Genomic DNA, 19379 nt, shown 5'->3' on the forward strand with positions numbered 1-19379 from the left:
ATACCATTACCGGAAACACTTTTGAGTATATAACTGGCTGAGCAGTTTCATTCCATTTATTGCACGATCATGACTGGTAGAGGGAGACAACGCAAGGCAAAGAGTCCTGACACTAAATGTGGCAAGACTAAAACTAGACCGGAGGAAATTAAACAAGAACTTCTGCCCAGATGTCCAAGGAAAAACTTTAAAGAAGAGATGCAGAATGGCATGACAAAGGAACAGAAACCAAATGAGCAGAAAAGAGCAAACCACACTGAAGAGACACCATCTGTACAGAGCACACGGAAAGACAAGACCACAAAACATTTCACAGAAGCTCCAATAGAAGGCACTAATGCCAAAACCTGTGCTAGCAGGACCAAAACCACAGAAGAGGAGATAAAGACGCAGACACCAAACGATACCACAAAGGATTCTCTAAAGACCACAAAAGCAAAAACATGTGGTGGGAAGGCCAAATCGCCAGAACAATTTTCAGAGGAGATGACAAAGATGCAGCTAAAGACACCGAAGGACACCACAAAGGCTTCTATAAAGACCACAAAAGCAAAAGCATGTGCTGGCAAAGCTAGCACAGCGGCTGGCAAAGAAGCTCTACATTGCTTCAAAGAGGAGACAACCAAGTTGAATCCAGAAACATGTAAGGACACCACAAAGACTTGTGTACCCCAAGACATGTGTAAAGACAAAGCTGCAGTGGACTCTCTCCTCCACGCAACTCTTGAAAAATTGAAGATTAAGAAGAATGAAAAAGCAGATGCAGCAGAAGCCATCAACAAAATAATAACAAATATCGTCATGCATTTGAAACAGAACACTCAGTGCTTTAAAGAAGTAGAAGAGCCATTACATACTGGAAGCTACTATGAAAATCTGAAGGTAAGTCACTTTATTCCGAGTTCCCTCAAACAAGTAGAGGGTTCCATCACTTCTTGAGGACAAAGTTAGTGGTCAATACATGATGCGTGGCACTCAGATTAGCAGAACTGTACTGTACTGTGTGTCATATTTGGTATAGTACTCTCAACAGTTATGTTATTGTATAATTGGTGTATTACACAGTGACAATTTTGTCTATACAGATTTCTAATCCTGATGAATTTGATGTCATGCTGCCCGTTCCTGTTAACCGAGTGAACATTCAACCATTTGGAGATGATGGAGCCTTTTACAGTGTGGCATTAAAACGTGGCAGCTCTCTGCAAAAATTTCAAGAGGACAGCACTTTGTCCGCCAGTATGATGCTCAAGGAGTTCAGGGAAGAAGTGAAGAAAAGTGTCAAGACATTTACAGGTGAGTGCCAAAATGAGGACGTTTTAATTGTTGGGGAATGGGCAGAGTTGGTCAAATGCAGTTTGGAAACCAGTCACTGTAACTGGCAGGGACAAAATGCCCTTCCCTGTGATCAAAGTAGCAACAGCAATGCTCTAAAGTCATTTTCTGTCTGTACACTAACTTGACCCTTTTGTCTTAAAGGGGAAAATGTCAGTGTTCAATGAAAACATCCAAAAATCTTAAAGAAAATGACAATACGTATAGAGAACATTTAGATTCTGTTTCTTGTTTGTTCTTTCAGAATGGGAGGTGGAAAAAAAGAAAAAAGGCTGCCCTGCAGTGACCCTGATCACAAAACTACAATCAGTCACCATTTCACTGGATGTTGTTCTCTGTCTCGTGGTTAAATCGAGCTGGCCATCATTCACCAAAGACGGCCTTAAAATAGAGGGCTGGCTGGGATCTAAAGTAAAGCAGGAACACAAGCGAAAGCCATATTATCTTGTCCCAAAATATGAAGGCAGAGGAACAGTGGAAAATGATGGGGTCCCTGCTAAGAGTAAGTACCTTCTCTCAATTGGTGAACCAAAATCAGATTGTGATTTAAAGAAATCATCAACAGGCTGTTTTACACACTAAATAAAACATGTCAAGGAGTACAAACCACATTTATTGTGTCAGCAATTTCACATCTTCAAGTTACATAAACCCTTTTTGGGGGCTTTCACATGAGCTGTTTCACGAATGACTAGAAAAAAGGGAAGCTTCAAATTCCCTGTCCTTTGTTTGTGTCTTCTATAACACGCAGATAGTTGGCGGGTTTCATTCTCTCATATTGAGAAGGCCATACTGAAGAATCATGGATCGGAGAAGACATGCTGCGAAAAAGGCGGAGAACGCTGCTGCAGGTTAGATTTCAACAAGTGTGTTCCAAACAAAGTATTGATTTTCTTTTATCAATGTCATCTAATTTTCATCACACAGAAAATAGAAAGAAATGTAACTAAAATGTTCTGAATATAACTATTGTCTGTTCCTTTCTCTTTACATACAGGAAGGACTGTTTGAAGCTCCTAAAGCACCTTCTGAGTCTGCTGAAGGAAAAAGACTCTTCATTTGACAAGTTCTGCTCCTACCACGCCAAGACAACGCTCTTACATGCCTGCTGCTCTAGAAATAAAGACAGTGATTGGAGGGCCTCAAGTCTTAGTCACTGTTTTCAGCTGCTCCTGCAGGACTTTGTAGCCTCTCTAAAAGTTTGTTTCCTCCCCAACTTCTTCATACCATCTCAGAACCTGCTCTCCGGTTGTAGCCAGAAGAGATGCAAAAACCTGGCTCGTTGTATCAGGGAGGAAGGTGACAACGGCTTTCCCATTTTCAGTGTGTGAAGTGTTTGTCTTGACTATTGGTGTTTGAAACATCCTTTAAGTAAAAATTGGGCAACTAAGCCAGAGTAATCTTTCAAGGAATTAAAGTATAATAAAAATGGCATTCATGTGTAATGTTTTCATTCCTGTGCGTACTAAATTAATTCTCTCTTATTTCTTCTCATTTATTGTTTATTTAAATACGTTGCAACATCACAGAGAGAAATGCTACATTTAAGCCAAAGAAAAAAATAAAAAGACAATGAATATGTCAATTAGTAACCTTATTAGTAATCTTAAATGATAAATGAATAACTTCATGTTAAAAAAATAATTGTAGTGTTTCTATTTATGTATTTGCATTTTATCTCATTCTAAATGTAACACTAATAAAGTCAATTAATCAATTCATTAAATGCCTCTATTTCTTTATTCATAATAACTGAACAGCCCTGTGATGGACTTGCGACCTGTTCAGGGTGTACTGGATAATGGATTGATGGTCTATAATTGTTCCTGTGCCACACTCAACTCAATAGGAAATACTACAAAATGACACTCCCCCACAACAGCTTTAAATAATATGTATTCAAAAGCATTAAATGGATCCAATTGCACTCAGGTTATAGTAGAGAATGTACAACATTTCAACTTCTGTCCAAGTCTGAAAAAAAAAGGACCTTCTACTGGAGGAATGGGCTAGAGTATGACACATTGTCATACATAGTGATGTAATGAAGCATGCATTATTGATTGACCTGATTCCTTTATTTGGAAGCATAATTTCACGACTTTTGCTTTACTACACATACAACCAATACCACAGCCAAACATCTATTGTCATGAGTTAGTCAGTGTTACCCTGTAGTATCACAAATGCCAAATTACACTGAAAAAAACTATAAACACTTTTGTTTTTGCCCCCATTCATCATGAGCTGAACTCAAAGATCTAAGATTTTAAGTACACAAAAGGCCTTTTTCTCTCAATTATTGTTCACAAATCTTGTCAAAATCTGCATTAGGGAGCACTTCTCCTTTGCCAAAATATTCCATCCTTTTATTGTAGGAAGTCTATTGTTAGATCTGACCTTTTTCCTTCAGTTCATCAAGTCAACACAAAAGACTCATCTTGGTATGATATGTGCATGGCATCTTACCTGAGGCTGAGGTAATGGGCATCCATTCACATCACAGAAGACCGCCAGCCCAATCTGTTTAATTTGGAAATATGAAAAGAAACATGACCAGCTTATAGTAGTATCTCTTCATTTCAGTGGAGAAAGGAAAACACGTAAAAGACTCTAACTGGTGGAAACTTCTTCAATTTATTTTGACTTGGTTACAAAAAAATCAACCTACATGACTTCAATTACATTTGATCTTTTGTCTGCTATGCAACAAAGCAGTAAAAAAAAACTGGTAATAGGTTTCTTACAATGCAAGTTCCAAGTAGAGTGAGCTGATTTTCATATTGTGTGGAAATTAATGGAAACCAATGGTTGCCTGGAGGCTACGCAATGCACATTCAAAGGCTAAATCAAAGCTTCAGAAAATAATGAACAGTAATGTTATTCTTTTTAAATGATTTGTAGTAAATGGGCTAAAAACACTGAAAATGAACCCAACAAAATGTATCTTGTAGTTGTTAAGACATAACAATCAGCTTAAGTATTAAGCCTAATCACCACATCATCATCAGAACTACTGTGATATTTATTAAGATCTGGATAAACAGGGAGATTCAAAAGAATTTTGGTGCCTTTAAAGTCCTCCTAAAAACAAATGAATTATAACTATAGTGAAAGTATTTATTAAGACAACCACCCCCAAAATAAGTTCACATGGCAATAATTGTTATGTCCGCTTAAATTTCCACAAGGTTAATCCAACAACCTCAGAAAAGGTATTTCTTCCAAAGCCTGCATAGTCCAAATGATTTCCCCAAAAGGAATACATGTCCTCCCCTCATAATGCAAAAATACAACCACCCCACCTCCTTTGCTAACTTTTGTTTTCCTCTAAGACTCCTTCTCAGAAGTGCACCACATTCTTTCAATGCCATTCAGACATACGCCCCTCTGCATTGAGCTGTCAAAGTCAAACATACCAAAGATGACATGCCCTACCTCAATACAGAGGAAAAGGAATTTACTAAGAATAGAAGGGCGGCTGTGGCTCAGGAAAAAGCGCTTTGTGTGGTCGAAAAAGACTAGAAAGGCGCTATACAAGTACGGAGCATTTGCATTTACAAGAATGTGGTAATTTTGAAATAAAACTGTGAAATTCTTATGGGAATAAATAAAATTTTTGTTATTAAAGAACAAACTTTGTTTGCCTTTTCCAAGTTTTCATGATAATAATAAATAACTTTTGCCATTTTACAGACAAATTTACCCCTGATTATGGGGTATTACAAAATAATATAAAATATTCAGTGATACGAAACTCTGCTAAATCCAGGGTTCCCACCATCATGGGATTCTACAGGTAGGTCAATTATACACAGTTGTGATACAGATTATATAACCTTTCTCCGCCAGCAGTAATATTTTTTTTGTAGCATGATATAACATATTCCCTGAGTTTACTAATATATGCATTGTGGTAGCTCTCTCTCCAAACTGTGGAAGAACTGTCCAACACTGGATGGGTTTCATGCCCATGGTCTGCATGTAAATGCTTTCTCTCGGTGGTTGCATCTGTGCGTGGACTAATGTCCTGCTCAATAACTGTGTGACGACAAACATTCTTTTAAAAAGTGCTTCATGTGACTCGACTTATACCTGGTGTGTGTGTTAGTCTGGGCGAATGTAAAGGATAATCTTCATGATCTGGGGTTCAAAGCCCATATCTAGCATACAGTCAGCCTCGTCCAGCACAGTCATAGTCACGTCGCCTCTATGTCTCTAATAATAATTGATTCTAAGTTCATCCTTAATTCCTTGTGATATTGTAATAAGGCAGCATTAGCTCAGGTGACTTGCCCCTGAGCAAGGCCCTGAATCCCAAATTGCTCCCCAGGCGCTGCACAATGGCTGCACCCTGCTCCGAATTACGATGGAAGATAAATAAGATTGCTGGATCTTTCGTAGTGCTTACAGCTGTACTTTTTGCACGCCATTTAGTCTACAGGTCCAGCTCTCTGGTGGGTTTTAGCACCAACATACCTGGACCACCTGCTCTAGGTCTATAGGAAGGAAAGACAAAGAGACAAACAGGTACAACTAACAAAACTGAAAAACACCTCTTTGTTTGATTTCCTGCTTAAATTTTATGTTTTAAACTGCTCTGGTCTTCTGCATTGCTGTCAAAATCAAAAACATAAAAGCTGACATGCCCTACCTCAGTACAGAGGAAAAGCAATTTGACAAGAATAACAAAATGTGATACTTGTATAAATGTACTATTCTAATGGGAATCTACAGCTGTGTTTGGTTTCCTGCTTAGATCATTTACTAACTCATGTTGCATGTTCAGAAAAGTACTTCATGTCCGTGTACTGCAGACAAGTTCTTTCAGTTGATCACTTCCTGTGGGAAAAATGGTTATTAAAGAACAAACTTTGTTTGCCTTTTCCAAGTTTTCACGACAATAAAAAACATTTACCTTTGGCATCTTCCAGGCAAATCTTTCCTGATTATGGACTTATTGGAAATGGTGCAAAGCATATTTAATCATTTATTTATCAAACAGTATATATGAAAGTTACCAAGCCAATAAAATATACACTCTGTGTTAAGTCTTTTTAAAAAGGAGCATTTATTATACAGATTCTTTCTGTCCAAATAAAGAAATTACATAAAATATTTTCTGATACTAAACACTGCTGTGGTTTGAGAGTTACAGACTCTAAAACACATTTACACATTTTTAAACAGGAGAACATTATGAGGTAACTGCCTCTAAACGACAATGTTTTTCACTTAATTATCAAACAAAAAAACATTTCAATCAAAGAAAATGAATCAAAAAAAAAAAAAAATGAAACATGAATTCAAAAGAAATTACAGTGGCGATTTCAGATCCTGTTCCACCCTGTTGAGAAAGAAAAACCACAAGAAAATTAACATTAGTCCTAAATGATTATTCAATCAGGACACCAGATTAAAACATTAACTTCATTACTGTATATTTATGCTACCAGATTGTCTGATGGACTTATTTATCAAAAAAAAAGGTGTTGACATTAACATTCCTATCTATCCATTCATACTTCTATCTGTAAGTCCTGTGAAGAAAACCTTGTGGTATATGTGGACTTACATCGACAATCATGCATTAGAATCCCCAGTTTTGGCCTCGATCCCTGCCTCCTCTTCCTCCACCATCTCGCCTCCCCCATCCCCCTCCTCCGCCTCTTCGTCCCTGTCCTCCCCCTGTATTGCACATCTCCTTCTCCCTCTTGTGCTTCTCATATCTCTCTGCCATTAGCACCAGCTCCTCTGGGACCTCCTGTGAAAGGATTCACCAAGATCACATACACTTTACTATGGTTTGCTAGATATTTTATTAAATCTAGTTTAAAAAATGTATACATTTGAATAAGAACATACATGCTACCTCCATGATACTCTACTATTCATCTCAGCTGTCAGGTTGCAAAAAGCATTCTTTTCCGATTAATCCCGCTATGGTTTATTTGTAAACACACAAAATAAAATAATCATACTGTTGAGCCTGCTGTGAATACCAGTAGAAGGTATACACTACTGCTGTGTGCGTTTTATATTCCAATTTATATGAACTTCCTGTCCTGCTGACCTGTCCTGCTCGCTCCAGGATGAGAATCAGCTCAGCAGCTATCCTCCAGTTTTCCCTGGTTACCAAGGTAACAGCAGCACCTGAACGTCTGGAACATGAAAGCATCAATATCACAAACTAGCTCACAAAACAGCTAGACACTGGCAGTGACTTTCAATTATGTGACCCCAGGAGTATACAGAAGACCCTTACCCTGCCCGGCCAGTGCGGCCCACACGGTGAACATACTCTTCTATGTTCCTCGGAAAGTCAAAATTAAAGACATGTGTTATGTCATGGACATCCAACCCTCGAGATGCCAAGTCTGTGGCAACCAGGATACGAACTCGACCTGGAAAAACATAAAACGTCAATTTGATTGTTCAGCCTTTAACTCGTGGTAGCTCATTGGCTTCAAGGTAAGAGCACCAGCTAACAGAAAATTGTCAGTTTCCTCTGGTAGAGGCAGAGAAAGCCTATTTTTTAAACCACATTTTTCTTACTGTTACATACTGTTTTTAAAGTCCTTGAGGGCTTCTTCACGGTCAGATTGCTCATGGCCGCCATGCAGACACTGCACAGCCAGACCATGCAGACACATGTCACTGGACAGGTCATCAGCCCTGAGATTGCATGCAAATAGAGACACAAACACAGACACAGGAAATTAATGTGTGGTTATTTCCAGCAACTGTGGGTTGTACCTATAAACTATAATTAATTCTGCTATTTACAAGCCATATGTTAGTGACTGACTCCACACTCACACAAGCTTCTTGCCAACAAAGATGAGGACTTTATCCTGAGGTAGCATGTTTCTGATGAAGTCAAACACGTAGGACTTTTTCTCATCTTCATGGACGATTAGCACTGTTTGCTGCACAGTGTTCACCGCCTAAGACCCAGAGAAACACAGGAAGCATGAAAACATGTATCCCAAATGGGAATAGACAAATGAACAGTTGTTTTAGCTGTTTTGTAGTACACAGTCAAGACACCTAATAAATGAGTGACTGTATTCATTTCACTTACTGCCAAGTCCAGTGTTCCCACATAAACCATCATGGGATTCTTGAGGTAGGATTTGGACAGTCGTCTCACACCGGTGGGCCAGGTGGCACTGAAACAGCAGAGTTTACATTTGAAAAAAGGACAAATGTAAGGAACAGTGTAACAAAGTACATAAATGCAGGGCCCAGGGTCGAATTTGCTTTTAAAAAATCCCATTGATTTATTTTAAGATCTTCCTTTCCTACGTGAAAATCATTTATACACAGTTGTGATACAGATTATATAACTCAGACATTAATATTTATTTTTAGCATAACGCAACATATTCCTTTAGTTTACAAATATATGCATTGTAGCAGCAGAAGAAACACTGATCAACACTGGATGGTTTTCATGCAAATGCTTTCTCTTTGGGGTTGCATCTTTACTTGTGTCCTACTGTCCAGCTCATCAACTATGTGACAACAAACATTCATTTAAAGTGCTTCACGTGACTTGACTTCTACCTGGTCATGACAGTCTGTCGGTCTGGGCGAATGTCGAGGATAATCTTCATGATCTGGGGTTCAAAGCCCATATCTAGCATACGGTCAGCCTCATCCAGCACCTTTTCCCAGTGATTAAAGCAGTTAATAAAAAACAACAACCTATCTGTACTCCCATATTTCCTTTAGGGGGAAAAAACAATACAAACACCAAACACAAAAACAGAATGAAGTACAATATAATGTACAAATACTGTAAGCCACTCTATAACAAAAAGGTTACGATATGGACAGGGGACCAACCCAAACATTCAATCCTTCTCACACAAAAACAAACATGCAGACACAAACAGCTGACCAGGTAGGTGATGGAGCGGAGATTGATGAGCTCATTCATCTGAAGATCATTTAGTCGGCCTGGTGTAGCAATCACTATGTCCACTCCGCCCTTCACCAGGTTGATCTGTCCTCGCCTATCCCCTCCGCCATAGATACAGATACTGAGAGGATGTAGAGTAGAACAGTCATGGTCACGTCGCCTCTACGTCTCAAATAATTGATTCTAAGCTCATCCTTAATGACGTGATAATATGTGAGTACCGGACCTTTTGTAGCTCTTATAGCTGTACTTTTTGCACTCTGTTTCAATCTGCAGGGCCAGCTCTCTGGTGGGAGTCAGCACCAACATGCCTGGACCACCCCGCTCAGCTCTTGGTCTATCAGGGAAGGGAGGACAAAAAACAGGCCCGATTAACACAGCTTAACACCCCTGAAAGAAGTGAAAATAAACAGTATTTTCACTGTTTGAAAAAAATTTTATTAAAGCACATTACTTTTAGGTGTTGTGATGCCTAAAGATACAAACGCACTGAAAAGTAAGCAACAGGTCCTTTACTTACACAGGCTGGCCATCCATGTGGATGAATCCTGGTAGCAGATACGCCAGGGTTTTCCCGGTTCCTGTCTGTGCGATGGCTATCAGGTCCTCCCCGCTCAGCAACACTGGCCAAGCCTGAGACTGGTGAAGAAACAAACAAAGTAAGTGTCAAACTAACCCAGTAACTACTGTGCAAATAGACTGTATTAGAGTAGTAATACAAAATTAAAGACATGCAAAAAAACATAACTATCAAAAACAATCTACAGATTGAATTAAAAAAGGGGGAATCCATTGTTCGATGCATCAAGATGCAGACGTGGATGATTCTGAATAGATTCACAACTGTCAAAAATAGTTTTTCAAAAAGGTAACTGATAACATAACGTTGATGGAACGCAAAAAGGCGAAAGAAGTGCAGTGACCGGACAGTCTGTGGCAAGCGCATAACAGAGACCAGTGTTCTCTCTATATTCAGCGTAAGTTAAGTCTTTTAAGGAACAGTGCGTAATGTGTGCATGTGTGTAGCTACACACAACTACAAATGGACTCCTTAACCATCACTCCAGGGTGGTGAGAAACTTGGGTGTCATGATTGATGACCAAGTTTCCTTTTCAGACCATGTCGCTGCGGTCTGTCGTTCCTGCTTCTTTGCTCTGTACGACATAAGGAAAATCAGGCCCTACCTCACTCAGTATGCCATCCAGACCTACAACGGAAGGTTTTTGTTTTAAATCACAGAACTGGTTCGCTCAGATACATATCTGACAGTGTCACACCAGCAGGTATTACAGGGTGGATCAAAGTAGAGGGTAGGGCAGTACAGTGAGATCACTTGAAACACAAGATTACATCATATTTGTCAGACTCATATTTCATTATACAGAGCAGGCTGGGCAAAGAGAAGAAGCATTATGTTCCATTTCATCATCTCTCTTATTGTGAAATGAAAGTGAAATAAGAGGGAAATTATGTACTCTCATTTCTCCTTGCAGCATATTTCTATCTTAAATTTTGTATTGACTAAGCCATAGAGAGCAACATTTCAAGACTAAGAGGAGAGAAAACTCAGAAAACACCCAGAAACTAACCTAAAACACATTTGTCACTGGAGTTACAACAAGTACATTATTGATATGTGACTGAATGGGGGAGAAGTGACAATCTGTAACTATTAATGGGGATGTCCTGTACATTTCTACCACTGGAATGACCTGAAGCTTGTGTCATGTGATGATGTGTCTGCTTTCCATCTGTCTTTTAATCCAATAGATGCTAATATGACATATTATTAGATTGTATGGTACTTGATAGAGTCAATTCAAATTCAGAAAAAATTCATTTCTGACCAAGCCCCCCAAGCATGTCTTTAGGTTTCAAAGAAAAACAAACAAACAAAAAAACCAGCAGCATGTAAGAGCACATTCAGTTCATAATTTTCAAAGTATCACTTGCCAAATATAGAGCCACACACACCCAAAATTATCGGTCATTTTGCTTACAAACATTGAGATTTCTATTATTTCCTTGAGCAGTAGTGATTATAGGCCTTCCATGCTTATTCCCATTACTCTGAATACAGTGGAAACACTGTAATAATTATTCTAAGCAAATGTTATATTAAAGACCCTCTCAATTAAATAGTTAATTTATGTACAAAAAGTATGAATTAAATAATTTTTTTGGCCCAGTTCTCAACATACATTTATAGGATTACCTAAAAATACAACTAATTTTGTTTCATTTCTGCTTTTTGGCAAGACTACAACCATAGATTACTTAATAAAAAAAGGTTTAATATTTCCCATCAAGGCTGCTGTTTACAGGGGTATTTCCCAAATATGAATCTTTTGTAAATCAAGGGGATTACCAACGAAAACACACAATATGGCACTACAGGTGCATCTGTCTTTGTAACATCCAGCCACATAAAGTGGTACACACATGGAAAATTGTGTTCCAAAATAAGGTGTCCATTTTTTGAAACAGTAATTACTCATTTTACAGGAATAACGGCAATGTATTTCCCTTGTTGTATAAACTTTTAGACAGTAATTTTGGTAATAAATCCAACTAAGTTGTTTAAAGCAACCGGATTTGATCCCATCAAGGTGTAAAATCTTGTCGTCAGGCACATACGTGTTGTATATCAGTGTCTCCCAACATAAATATCAGTAACAGTTGTGCAAAACACATTGAGTCCATCATTGGAGAATGTGACTTATTTCGAATTTAATATATTCAGCAGTAAAACAGATGTATTATTAGTGATAATTTAGAAAATGTATTTGCCCAGGTGCCAGGCTCATACCTGGATGGGGGTTGGTTTGACGAAGCCAACTCGCTCAATGTTTTCCATGATTTCTGGATAAAGCTCAAAGGCCTCCAGAAAGGTGCGGCAGGGGTTGGGAATGGGCCGCTTCTCCCCCTCCTCCTTCAGGTCGTCCACAAAAATATTGTTATTCTCTTTCCTATGGAAAAGTATAACACATAGAAGAACAATGTGGAACTGGCTGACTGGGTCAAGTTGTTCATTCCAAATCACGAGAGAAAGACAAATATGCATTGTGTTCGGCTGTAGTTTATGTTTAAGAGACCACATTTGGTCCAAACTACGCTGTATTCTAAATACCACATGAAAAATCAACTGCAGTTTCCCACAGAATGACAGTGTAACTGTGCCAGGGTTTATTTTGCAGTATACTCTAGGAATTACAGCCGGACCTGCTCAGATAACACATGAAGAGGTGGATAAATGGTACCACCAGGCCTTAATGGAAAACAACGCAGACAACAAACATTTCGGGGAAAGTGTTGGTTGGAGAGGTTTTGCAAACTGTCTCCTTAGGATCATGGAATGTAACTCTGCCTGAACTAAATAGTTTTTCTAATAATACTGGTGTCTAGTATTGTATAATATAATGTGGATACTTGGTATTCCAATCTTTTGACACCCACAGGGAACAAGAGGATACATAACAGGTTTACCTCCATTCACTGACTTCCTCTGCTGTGAGCATGGATACACACTCTGCCTCAGTGTAAAACTTCTTCTTCAGGGGTGGAACATCTGAAGTAAGTAGCAAATATTACAGAAACCGTTTAAACCCATGGGGTTTCACCACAAGGACAATCTAATTAATATACAAAAAGGGAATTAAAAGTAGTGGTCATGAGACAGTTTTGTTTGGGCTTCATGAAAGTCATCACTCTTAACTTAGTCATTTCAAATCCATTATGCAAATGAAATCCATATCACTTACCAAATGCTTGTGGACTGCAGTGTAAGTACAACAGTGAGATTACCCTTACCCTTCCACTTGAGCTGCTCATACTTGTCCTTGTTCTCCCGGATGGAGTTCCAGTCTATAGGTACACGGGCCGGGACGGCATCCGCAGCCTGTAATTCTGCTGCAGACCAGACAGAGCCTGTCTTTACTCCTCCATCACCTCTTCCTCTGTAGCCTCCTCCATCACCTCTTCCTCTGTAGCCTCCTCCATCACCACCACCACCTCCTCTGCAGCCTCCCCCCCTACCAAAACCTGAGAAACAGATTAGTATGCTGCCGGAGATTCATTTTCATTCATTGGACAATTTCACCTAAAATCAAAGTCACGATTAATTATTGAACGATTATTTTGTTTTTGAATGTTGGTTTTTTGCCCTCATATTTCACTGCGAAGGTTTGTACTGTAAATATGCTCAACTATTAAAGCTGGGCTGCTGGGTTTATTTATTCACAGATTTCACAAATCCATTATCTTCATTTTGATTAATAAGGTAATGTTGACCTGCACATTACAGATATGGTTCCCATATATCTGGCACGTTGCCGTTACTTAATTATAAACAGCTGCTACTAAACGTTTACTCGGTTATTTAGTATCAATGCACACTGTGCATGGTTAAACATGCTTTGCTAGCTTCCTCTCCGCATTCATCAAGACATGTGACCGGAGTTTGGTCTTTTAACTGCAGTGCGATGTGTTTGCGTAGCGAGTGAGTGGACGAGCGAATGAGAGAGCGCGAGCGGCAGAAAGTAGCCACGTTTCCAACTAAGTTTCATGCGAATTTTAAACGTACTTTTGAAATGTAGCAAAAAAGAAATTGCGAAATAGGTGCGATTCCATCAGCTGGTTTGGAGCGAATAAACCAGGCTACGGCAAGCGTAGTTACGTCAGTAGTTGACGTTACACATGACTGTAATAAACAAGACGTATGGGTCCAAACCAGAAACAAAACCAGTTGCATGGACCTGATGGCCATCGAACTTAAGAAAAATAAATAGAGGTCCTCAGAAATGTGTTTCAAACCGGCAGGTCAGCCATCTCCACACGTTATGGGAATATCCGGTGTTATGCCGAGAATTGCATGCATCTCCAAATAATGCTTGTAAACGCTATATCCTTTGTGGGGTTCAATCATGATAAATGATTCAAAGTATATATTTTATGAACGTTTAGAGTCGTTAATATTTGATTACACTCAGAAGTAGCATTCATTGAGATTCAGCCAAAATATGCAGTGATAACCCCGTTTGATCAGTGTGCAATGTATCTGAAAAGGACCTTTAAGAGGTGAAGGCATAATTCGGCAGAACACATGAAGGCCACCTGCCGAGATTTACATCCACCTCTTTTCTCAGCACAAATGAGCGTTATCAGCCGCGATGTGTATGAAATGCACAACCGGGCTAGATACAGACAGCAGAAACAGCTGATCAGACGTGAGTTACAAGTTCGCTACGTCAATTTGGAAAAAGTTTTTCTATCACACATTTACTCTTTTTCGACCAAGGCAAAAACCACCTCAATCGAGTGTAAAAATCTTTATTGTGAAATTACCTTGTCACTCTGGCAGTAAATGTACAGTGTAGGTGTGTGTGTTATTAAAAGTCTGTCGGTTGTTTCCACAACTGCTGGAAAGTGAAGACTGTTAGCGATAGCTAGCATCTCCCTGTGCTTCAGACTCGGTCTGAAGGCTGAGCAGGACCAGGACTGGACAGGGCAGAGTCACGTGACTATACTGGCGGTGTTTCAATGTACTTTCCCCTTAACACGCACAATATTACCAGGATTAAATAACTGAAATAACAAACATGTTACTTCGGTTAGAGGCTCTGATTTTCCTTTTTTCTTTTCTTCTCCAATTAATTGTCCAGCCCTTTATTGTTGGGACAAAAGATTTGAGATAGGAATGAACAGGCCATAAACACTCTGATTCCAGCCATCATACTTTGTTCATCTTCCTTTATTAGTTCTTACTGCAGCAAATTAGACTGTCCTGTAGATCCATGCATGTTCATCAACTCGTGATTATGTGTCTTCACATCTAATTGTCAGTCATGCCACCTCTAAAATTTGCCTCGCATTCTGTCTGAACACAGTACTGGAAGACACTAGGAAGGTGCGAAATTAACAAAAAATTATATCTAGATATTTTCTGGGATTTTGACAACAATAAATAGGCTATATATGGCATCCTACAAAAATGTGTTTGTAAGTCATGTGTGAGCATAGCTTATTTGAGTGAGACTGTGTGTATGAACAGGTGTGCCCATAATTAGCAGAAGAGCAGAGCCCCTAGTTTAGCAGTAAGGTAAAGTGAAGTGTAAGTTACAGTGGCCGATGAATAAAGACTGCAGCTTCTCAAAACTAAAGCGGAGCTCCTGTGTGTTGCTTGCCAACTGTTGAAGAAAGAGTAAAGGGATTGGCCCCAAAGTTAGCATAGACTTCTATCGATAGTAGCTGCTTTACATAGCTTTTCATATTCTTGATATCCCATGCAGTGGTGGTTTCCATACAAGCAAGGCTGATTCAAATTTAGCAATTAAATCCAACGACGTGACAGCAGACCACAAGGCTGGGTGTTGTCTGTGTTTTATCTCCTGACACTGTTCACTCATTTTTTACTTCCGTTGTGAATTTTTCAGCATCTTTTGCTCATTTAACCACATGTACTGCATGCATGATGCAGTGACTGCACAGAGGAGGCAAAGTGTGTGACATTGCCTACTTGATAATTCTGCTCACACATCGATAAAAACAACTACTAAGATATTATCATAGATGATATATATCGCAAGACACTATATGAAAAAGCTACAGAAAACATTTCTCTCCATATCTGAATGTGCCATTCAGTTAAAGTTCCAGTCTGCATGGCACTGTTAATAGCCATTTCACCTTTATTCACTAGGGCCCTGTCTCTCACATACAGGAGAATTTTTACCTAGGCCAATTTATAACATTGAGTGGGAAAGTTAGATCCCTTCATGGATACAAAAGGAGTTCATATTAAAGAGTCGATCACAAACATTATGTTCGCTTAAAGACGCACAAGTGCCAGGAATCCTTTTACGATCAAGATCAACATTATCCAAAAAAATACTTTGTACCATTGTGAAATCGTGAGTTGACATCTGCCACCAGTTCTTCAATCATCTCCTTAGCCTTCTGCTGGGCAGCAGCGGACCCAAAGATGACCACCTCACCTTCATAGTCCCCCTTGTTAATCTACAAAAAAATAATAATAATAAAATACAAGAGAACAGCAGAACTAACATCATCAGTGTCCTAAATACATTCCTGTTCATCCAAAAATGACACAGGGCTTTAGCAAGGCAGTCGAATCCCAAAAATACTGTAATAAAATTGGACCTTTACTCGACTACAAAAGGATTTTAACATTACAACAGTCATGAAAAATAAAGAGATGCTAAATGCAGATTTAGTATTTATGTGGTAGCAAGAAAAAATGGGCAGTGTAGTTAAACTGGAGTCAAAGCAGACATTTACATGGTGGTATTTTGAAGTTTTGCTGGGTAAGTTTACGTTTACATTGACGTTAGCTAACAGACTAGGAAAAAGGTACAGTCTGCTTTCTTGTTCCTTCCTTAGACAAGGATTCTGTCTAGAAGCATGGTTAGTCCACATATGCAGGCAGTCGTTTTTAAGTGTACATCATTGTTGCCCAACACCAGCAAGTTTATTAGTCAACTTAACGTTACCTTGATTCTTGCACCAGTGCTCTCTTCAAGTTCACGAATTTTGGCTCCCCCGCGACCTTTAACAGGATTAATATGAATTTAGAGTTTGACCAAAATGTATACACATCGCTAAGGTTAGTTCCACATAGGAAACACAATTAACACATCCCTTTTGTACAGGTCATGGCCACACACTAACCTAAGCCGCTTTTGGAACTTGGATTACAAGCTTTTACAAGTGGTTTAGCATAACTACCATTAGCTAAGTTAACACAGCAAAGTCAAATTAAATGTAACGTTAGCTAAGTTAGCTAAAGTTGGCCAACACTACAAAGTGTGTAAAACTGAACTGAACTAAAATTCCTGCATTGCAAACCTACCTATTACTCTCCCAACTGAAGAATTTTCCACGGTGAGAGTCACTGGCGGGGACTTTTCATCGCCAAAGCTGCGTCCTCCCGTACTCCGAGGAAATGGACGGCCTCCACCTCTCCGGCTTTGGTACTCGGATCCCCCGCCGTTACGATCCGCTCTTTCCTCTCTTGAGCCTTCAAACCTGGATCGATTTCTAACACCGAAATATTCATATTCCCTTTGACGGCCATCACTTGGCAATTTCCATTCAGTCGGAGGTAGTTTTGTTGCAGGTTTCTGCAAAGCAACGCCGCCTTCATTGTACTCATCTTCCCAGTCAGACATTTTAAATTTGACTCCCCACCTGCCAGCTAGCTAACTGCAATTAACCGTCAAGCTGTCAATCAAGAAATCACTTCCTCTCATACTTCCGACTTCTTTTTGACAGATTTGTATTCATATGGAATAAAACTAACTAAAATGTAAATTATGTTATAAAAAGGTGGAGACATTTTTAACACTGTGTATATAAAAAAAAAACACATTGAGAATGAAGATTTATTTATTTATTTGCCATTTCGACAATAAAGTGGAAATTTCAAGAATTAAGTCGAAATGTTGAGAATGAGTCAACATGATGACAATAAAGTCGAAATGGCGAGATTAAAGTTGAAATGGTATGTCAACTTTATTCTCTTCATTTCCACTTTATTCTTGTCATTTCGACTTTAGTCATTTTAGTCAGAGACCTGTAAAGAGAAGGGTCTCTTTAAAGGGCTCTGATTTTAGCCATCGATTTTATTCTCCTCATTTCCACTTTATTCTCAAAATGATAGTTCAACTTTACTCTCCTCATTTCGACTTTATTCTCATCCTTTCCACTTTATTCCTCACATTTTGACTTTATTCTTTATTTATAAAAAATCTTCATCCTCATGTTTTTCCCCTAAGTTGGCCCTAATACTCAGTTGTAGTACTTGTGTGACTTGCTAAACATGCTAACTTTTGCTTTGAGATACAGAAAGACACAGAAAACAAAAACAGTTCAGTTAATTTGTACTTTATTAATGAATAATAAAATTATTTTTGCATTTCTCATCCAGAGAACATAATGTGCACTTTAATAAATTAATTTCAAAGAAATAATAATGTTAACTTTATCAAGCTTTAAGGCCATTTGTGTAATAAATTACTGTTCAAGCAGTAGAGAAATGCTATTATTAGCTATCAAAGCCATATAAAGTCTGTGGCTAAAGACTTAAGTGAACTGGATGCCCAACACAAAATGAGCAGTTTGACTTCAACTATACAGTATGCTATAGGCTGTAGGCAACATGACCTTTATGGCCCATAAAGAAATCATGAAGAATTTTCAAATGCAATATAGGCACCCTGAAGCAATTTACAGATTGCAAAAATCAATCAAAAGTCCCAACTGGCTGGAGTCCTTGGGCTTTCCTTGTTTTTCAGCATTTGTTCGATATCTTGCTCCAAAGTAACTGAGTTTTGTTTGGCCTCTTTTCATATGTAGCAAAATTCAATCAATAACTATAACAAATCCATTCTAATATTAAGCATCAAACTAGCAAGTCACATTTTCAGGCTCCTCAAACTCACCAAAAACAACTGTGCTTTCATGTTGATAATATATTTCATCAGACAACAACAACTCCTGCATTGCCTGTAGAATATTTCTAAATTAATCTACAAGTCTTTACAATATTGTCATTTGTTAGATTATAATACTTTTTATATTCTGCAACAGCATGTTTATTTGCTAAGCAATGCATTTACTCACCATTCAAAACAAAGGGAATATAATTGGAAAACAATGATGAATAAAGGTTGTCATGAACACATTAAAATAGATTTTTAAGACTGCCGTAACTGCATACCCCTAAAGACGTAAACATGCAAAAACAAAAAGGCTAACAAAAATTAAGATGGCAGACATAGTTTTGTGCATAATTCTGATTTAACCAATCTACAAGCAGGATGGCAATGTTAACAATGCAAGTATAGTGGTAGGACAGCATCTACTATTTGCAACACACCATTTTTCATGAGTGTGCCAGTGAATACATATAACTTCTCGATCTGAATGCACTAAAATATAAATATATCCACTTTTCCCATTTTAAGCTTATTACAATAACCCTAAATGGTTAAATGTTGTAATGATAATTCTTGATTTGGTGAGGAGTAAGTACGTGCACATTCAAAATCCTGGTTGATTATACTTTTTTTTGGGGGGGGGGGGGGGGGGGGGGGGGGG

General features: G+C 38.6%; 2 protein-coding genes across 2 annotated transcripts; one reads left to right on the plus strand and one right to left on the minus strand.

Annotated features, from left to right (window-relative positions):
• Nucleotides 1-69: 69 nt before the first annotated feature.
• cgasa (cyclic GMP-AMP synthase a) lies at nt 70-2835 on the plus strand. Its single transcript, XM_046071527.1, has 5 exons — nt 70-882; nt 1086-1296; nt 1580-1837; nt 2087-2186; nt 2333-2835. Exons 1-5 carry the CDS (start codon nt 70-72, stop codon nt 2664-2666), a joined length of 1716 nt encoding a protein of 571 aa, XP_045927483.1. The 3' UTR covers nt 2667-2835.
• Nucleotides 2836-6382: 3547 nt separating this feature from the next.
• ddx43 (DEAD (Asp-Glu-Ala-Asp) box polypeptide 43) lies at nt 6383-17496 on the minus strand. The gene is made up of 17 exons (XM_046071131.1): nt 17131-17496; nt 16772-16827; nt 16160-16277; nt 13074-13304; nt 12750-12831; nt 12073-12232; nt 9783-9901; nt 9489-9599; nt 9242-9383; nt 8905-9005; nt 8420-8507; nt 8155-8282; nt 7901-8010; nt 7601-7739; nt 7409-7496; nt 6911-7099; nt 6383-6682 (listed from the first exon to the last, which is right to left on the minus strand). The coding sequence occupies exons 1-16, from the start codon at nt 17447-17449 to the stop codon at nt 6926-6928; spliced, it is 2166 nt and encodes a 721-aa protein (XP_045927087.1). The 5' UTR covers nt 17450-17496; the 3' UTR covers nt 6383-6682; nt 6911-6925.
• Between the last annotated feature and the right edge of the window lie 1883 nt (nt 17497-19379).

This window comes from Micropterus dolomieu, linkage group LG15 (genome assembly GCF_021292245.1).
Source record: "Micropterus dolomieu isolate WLL.071019.BEF.003 ecotype Adirondacks linkage group LG15, ASM2129224v1, whole genome shotgun sequence".
Taxonomy (NCBI): Eukaryota; Metazoa; Chordata; class Actinopteri; order Centrarchiformes; family Centrarchidae; genus Micropterus; species Micropterus dolomieu.

Bases quoted from the DNA above. Each gene is read 5' to 3' on its own strand.
- cgasa (XM_046071527.1), top strand. From the start codon at position 70: ATGACTGGTAGAGGGAGACAACGCAAGGCAAAGAGTCCTGACACTAAA. The intron at 883-1,085 runs GTAAGTCACTTT...TTGTCTATACAG, and splicing joins GCTACTATGAAAATCTGAAG to ATTTCTAATCCTGATGAATT. The intron at 2,187-2,332 runs GTTAGATTTCAA...CTTTACATACAG, and splicing joins GGCGGAGAACGCTGCTGCAG to GAAGGACTGTTTGAAGCTCC.
- ddx43 (XM_046071131.1), bottom strand. From the start codon at position 17,449: ATGTCTGACTGGGAAGATGAGTACAATGAAGGCGGCGTTGCTTTGCAG. The intron at 16,278-16,771 runs GTAACGTTAAGT...ATTTTTTTGTAG, and splicing joins GCACTGGTGCAAGAATCAAG to ATTAACAAGGGGGACTATGA. The intron at 9,384-9,488 runs GTCCGGTACTCA...ACATCCTCTCAG, and splicing joins AGCTATAAGAGCTACAAAAG to TATCTGTATCTATGGCGGAG.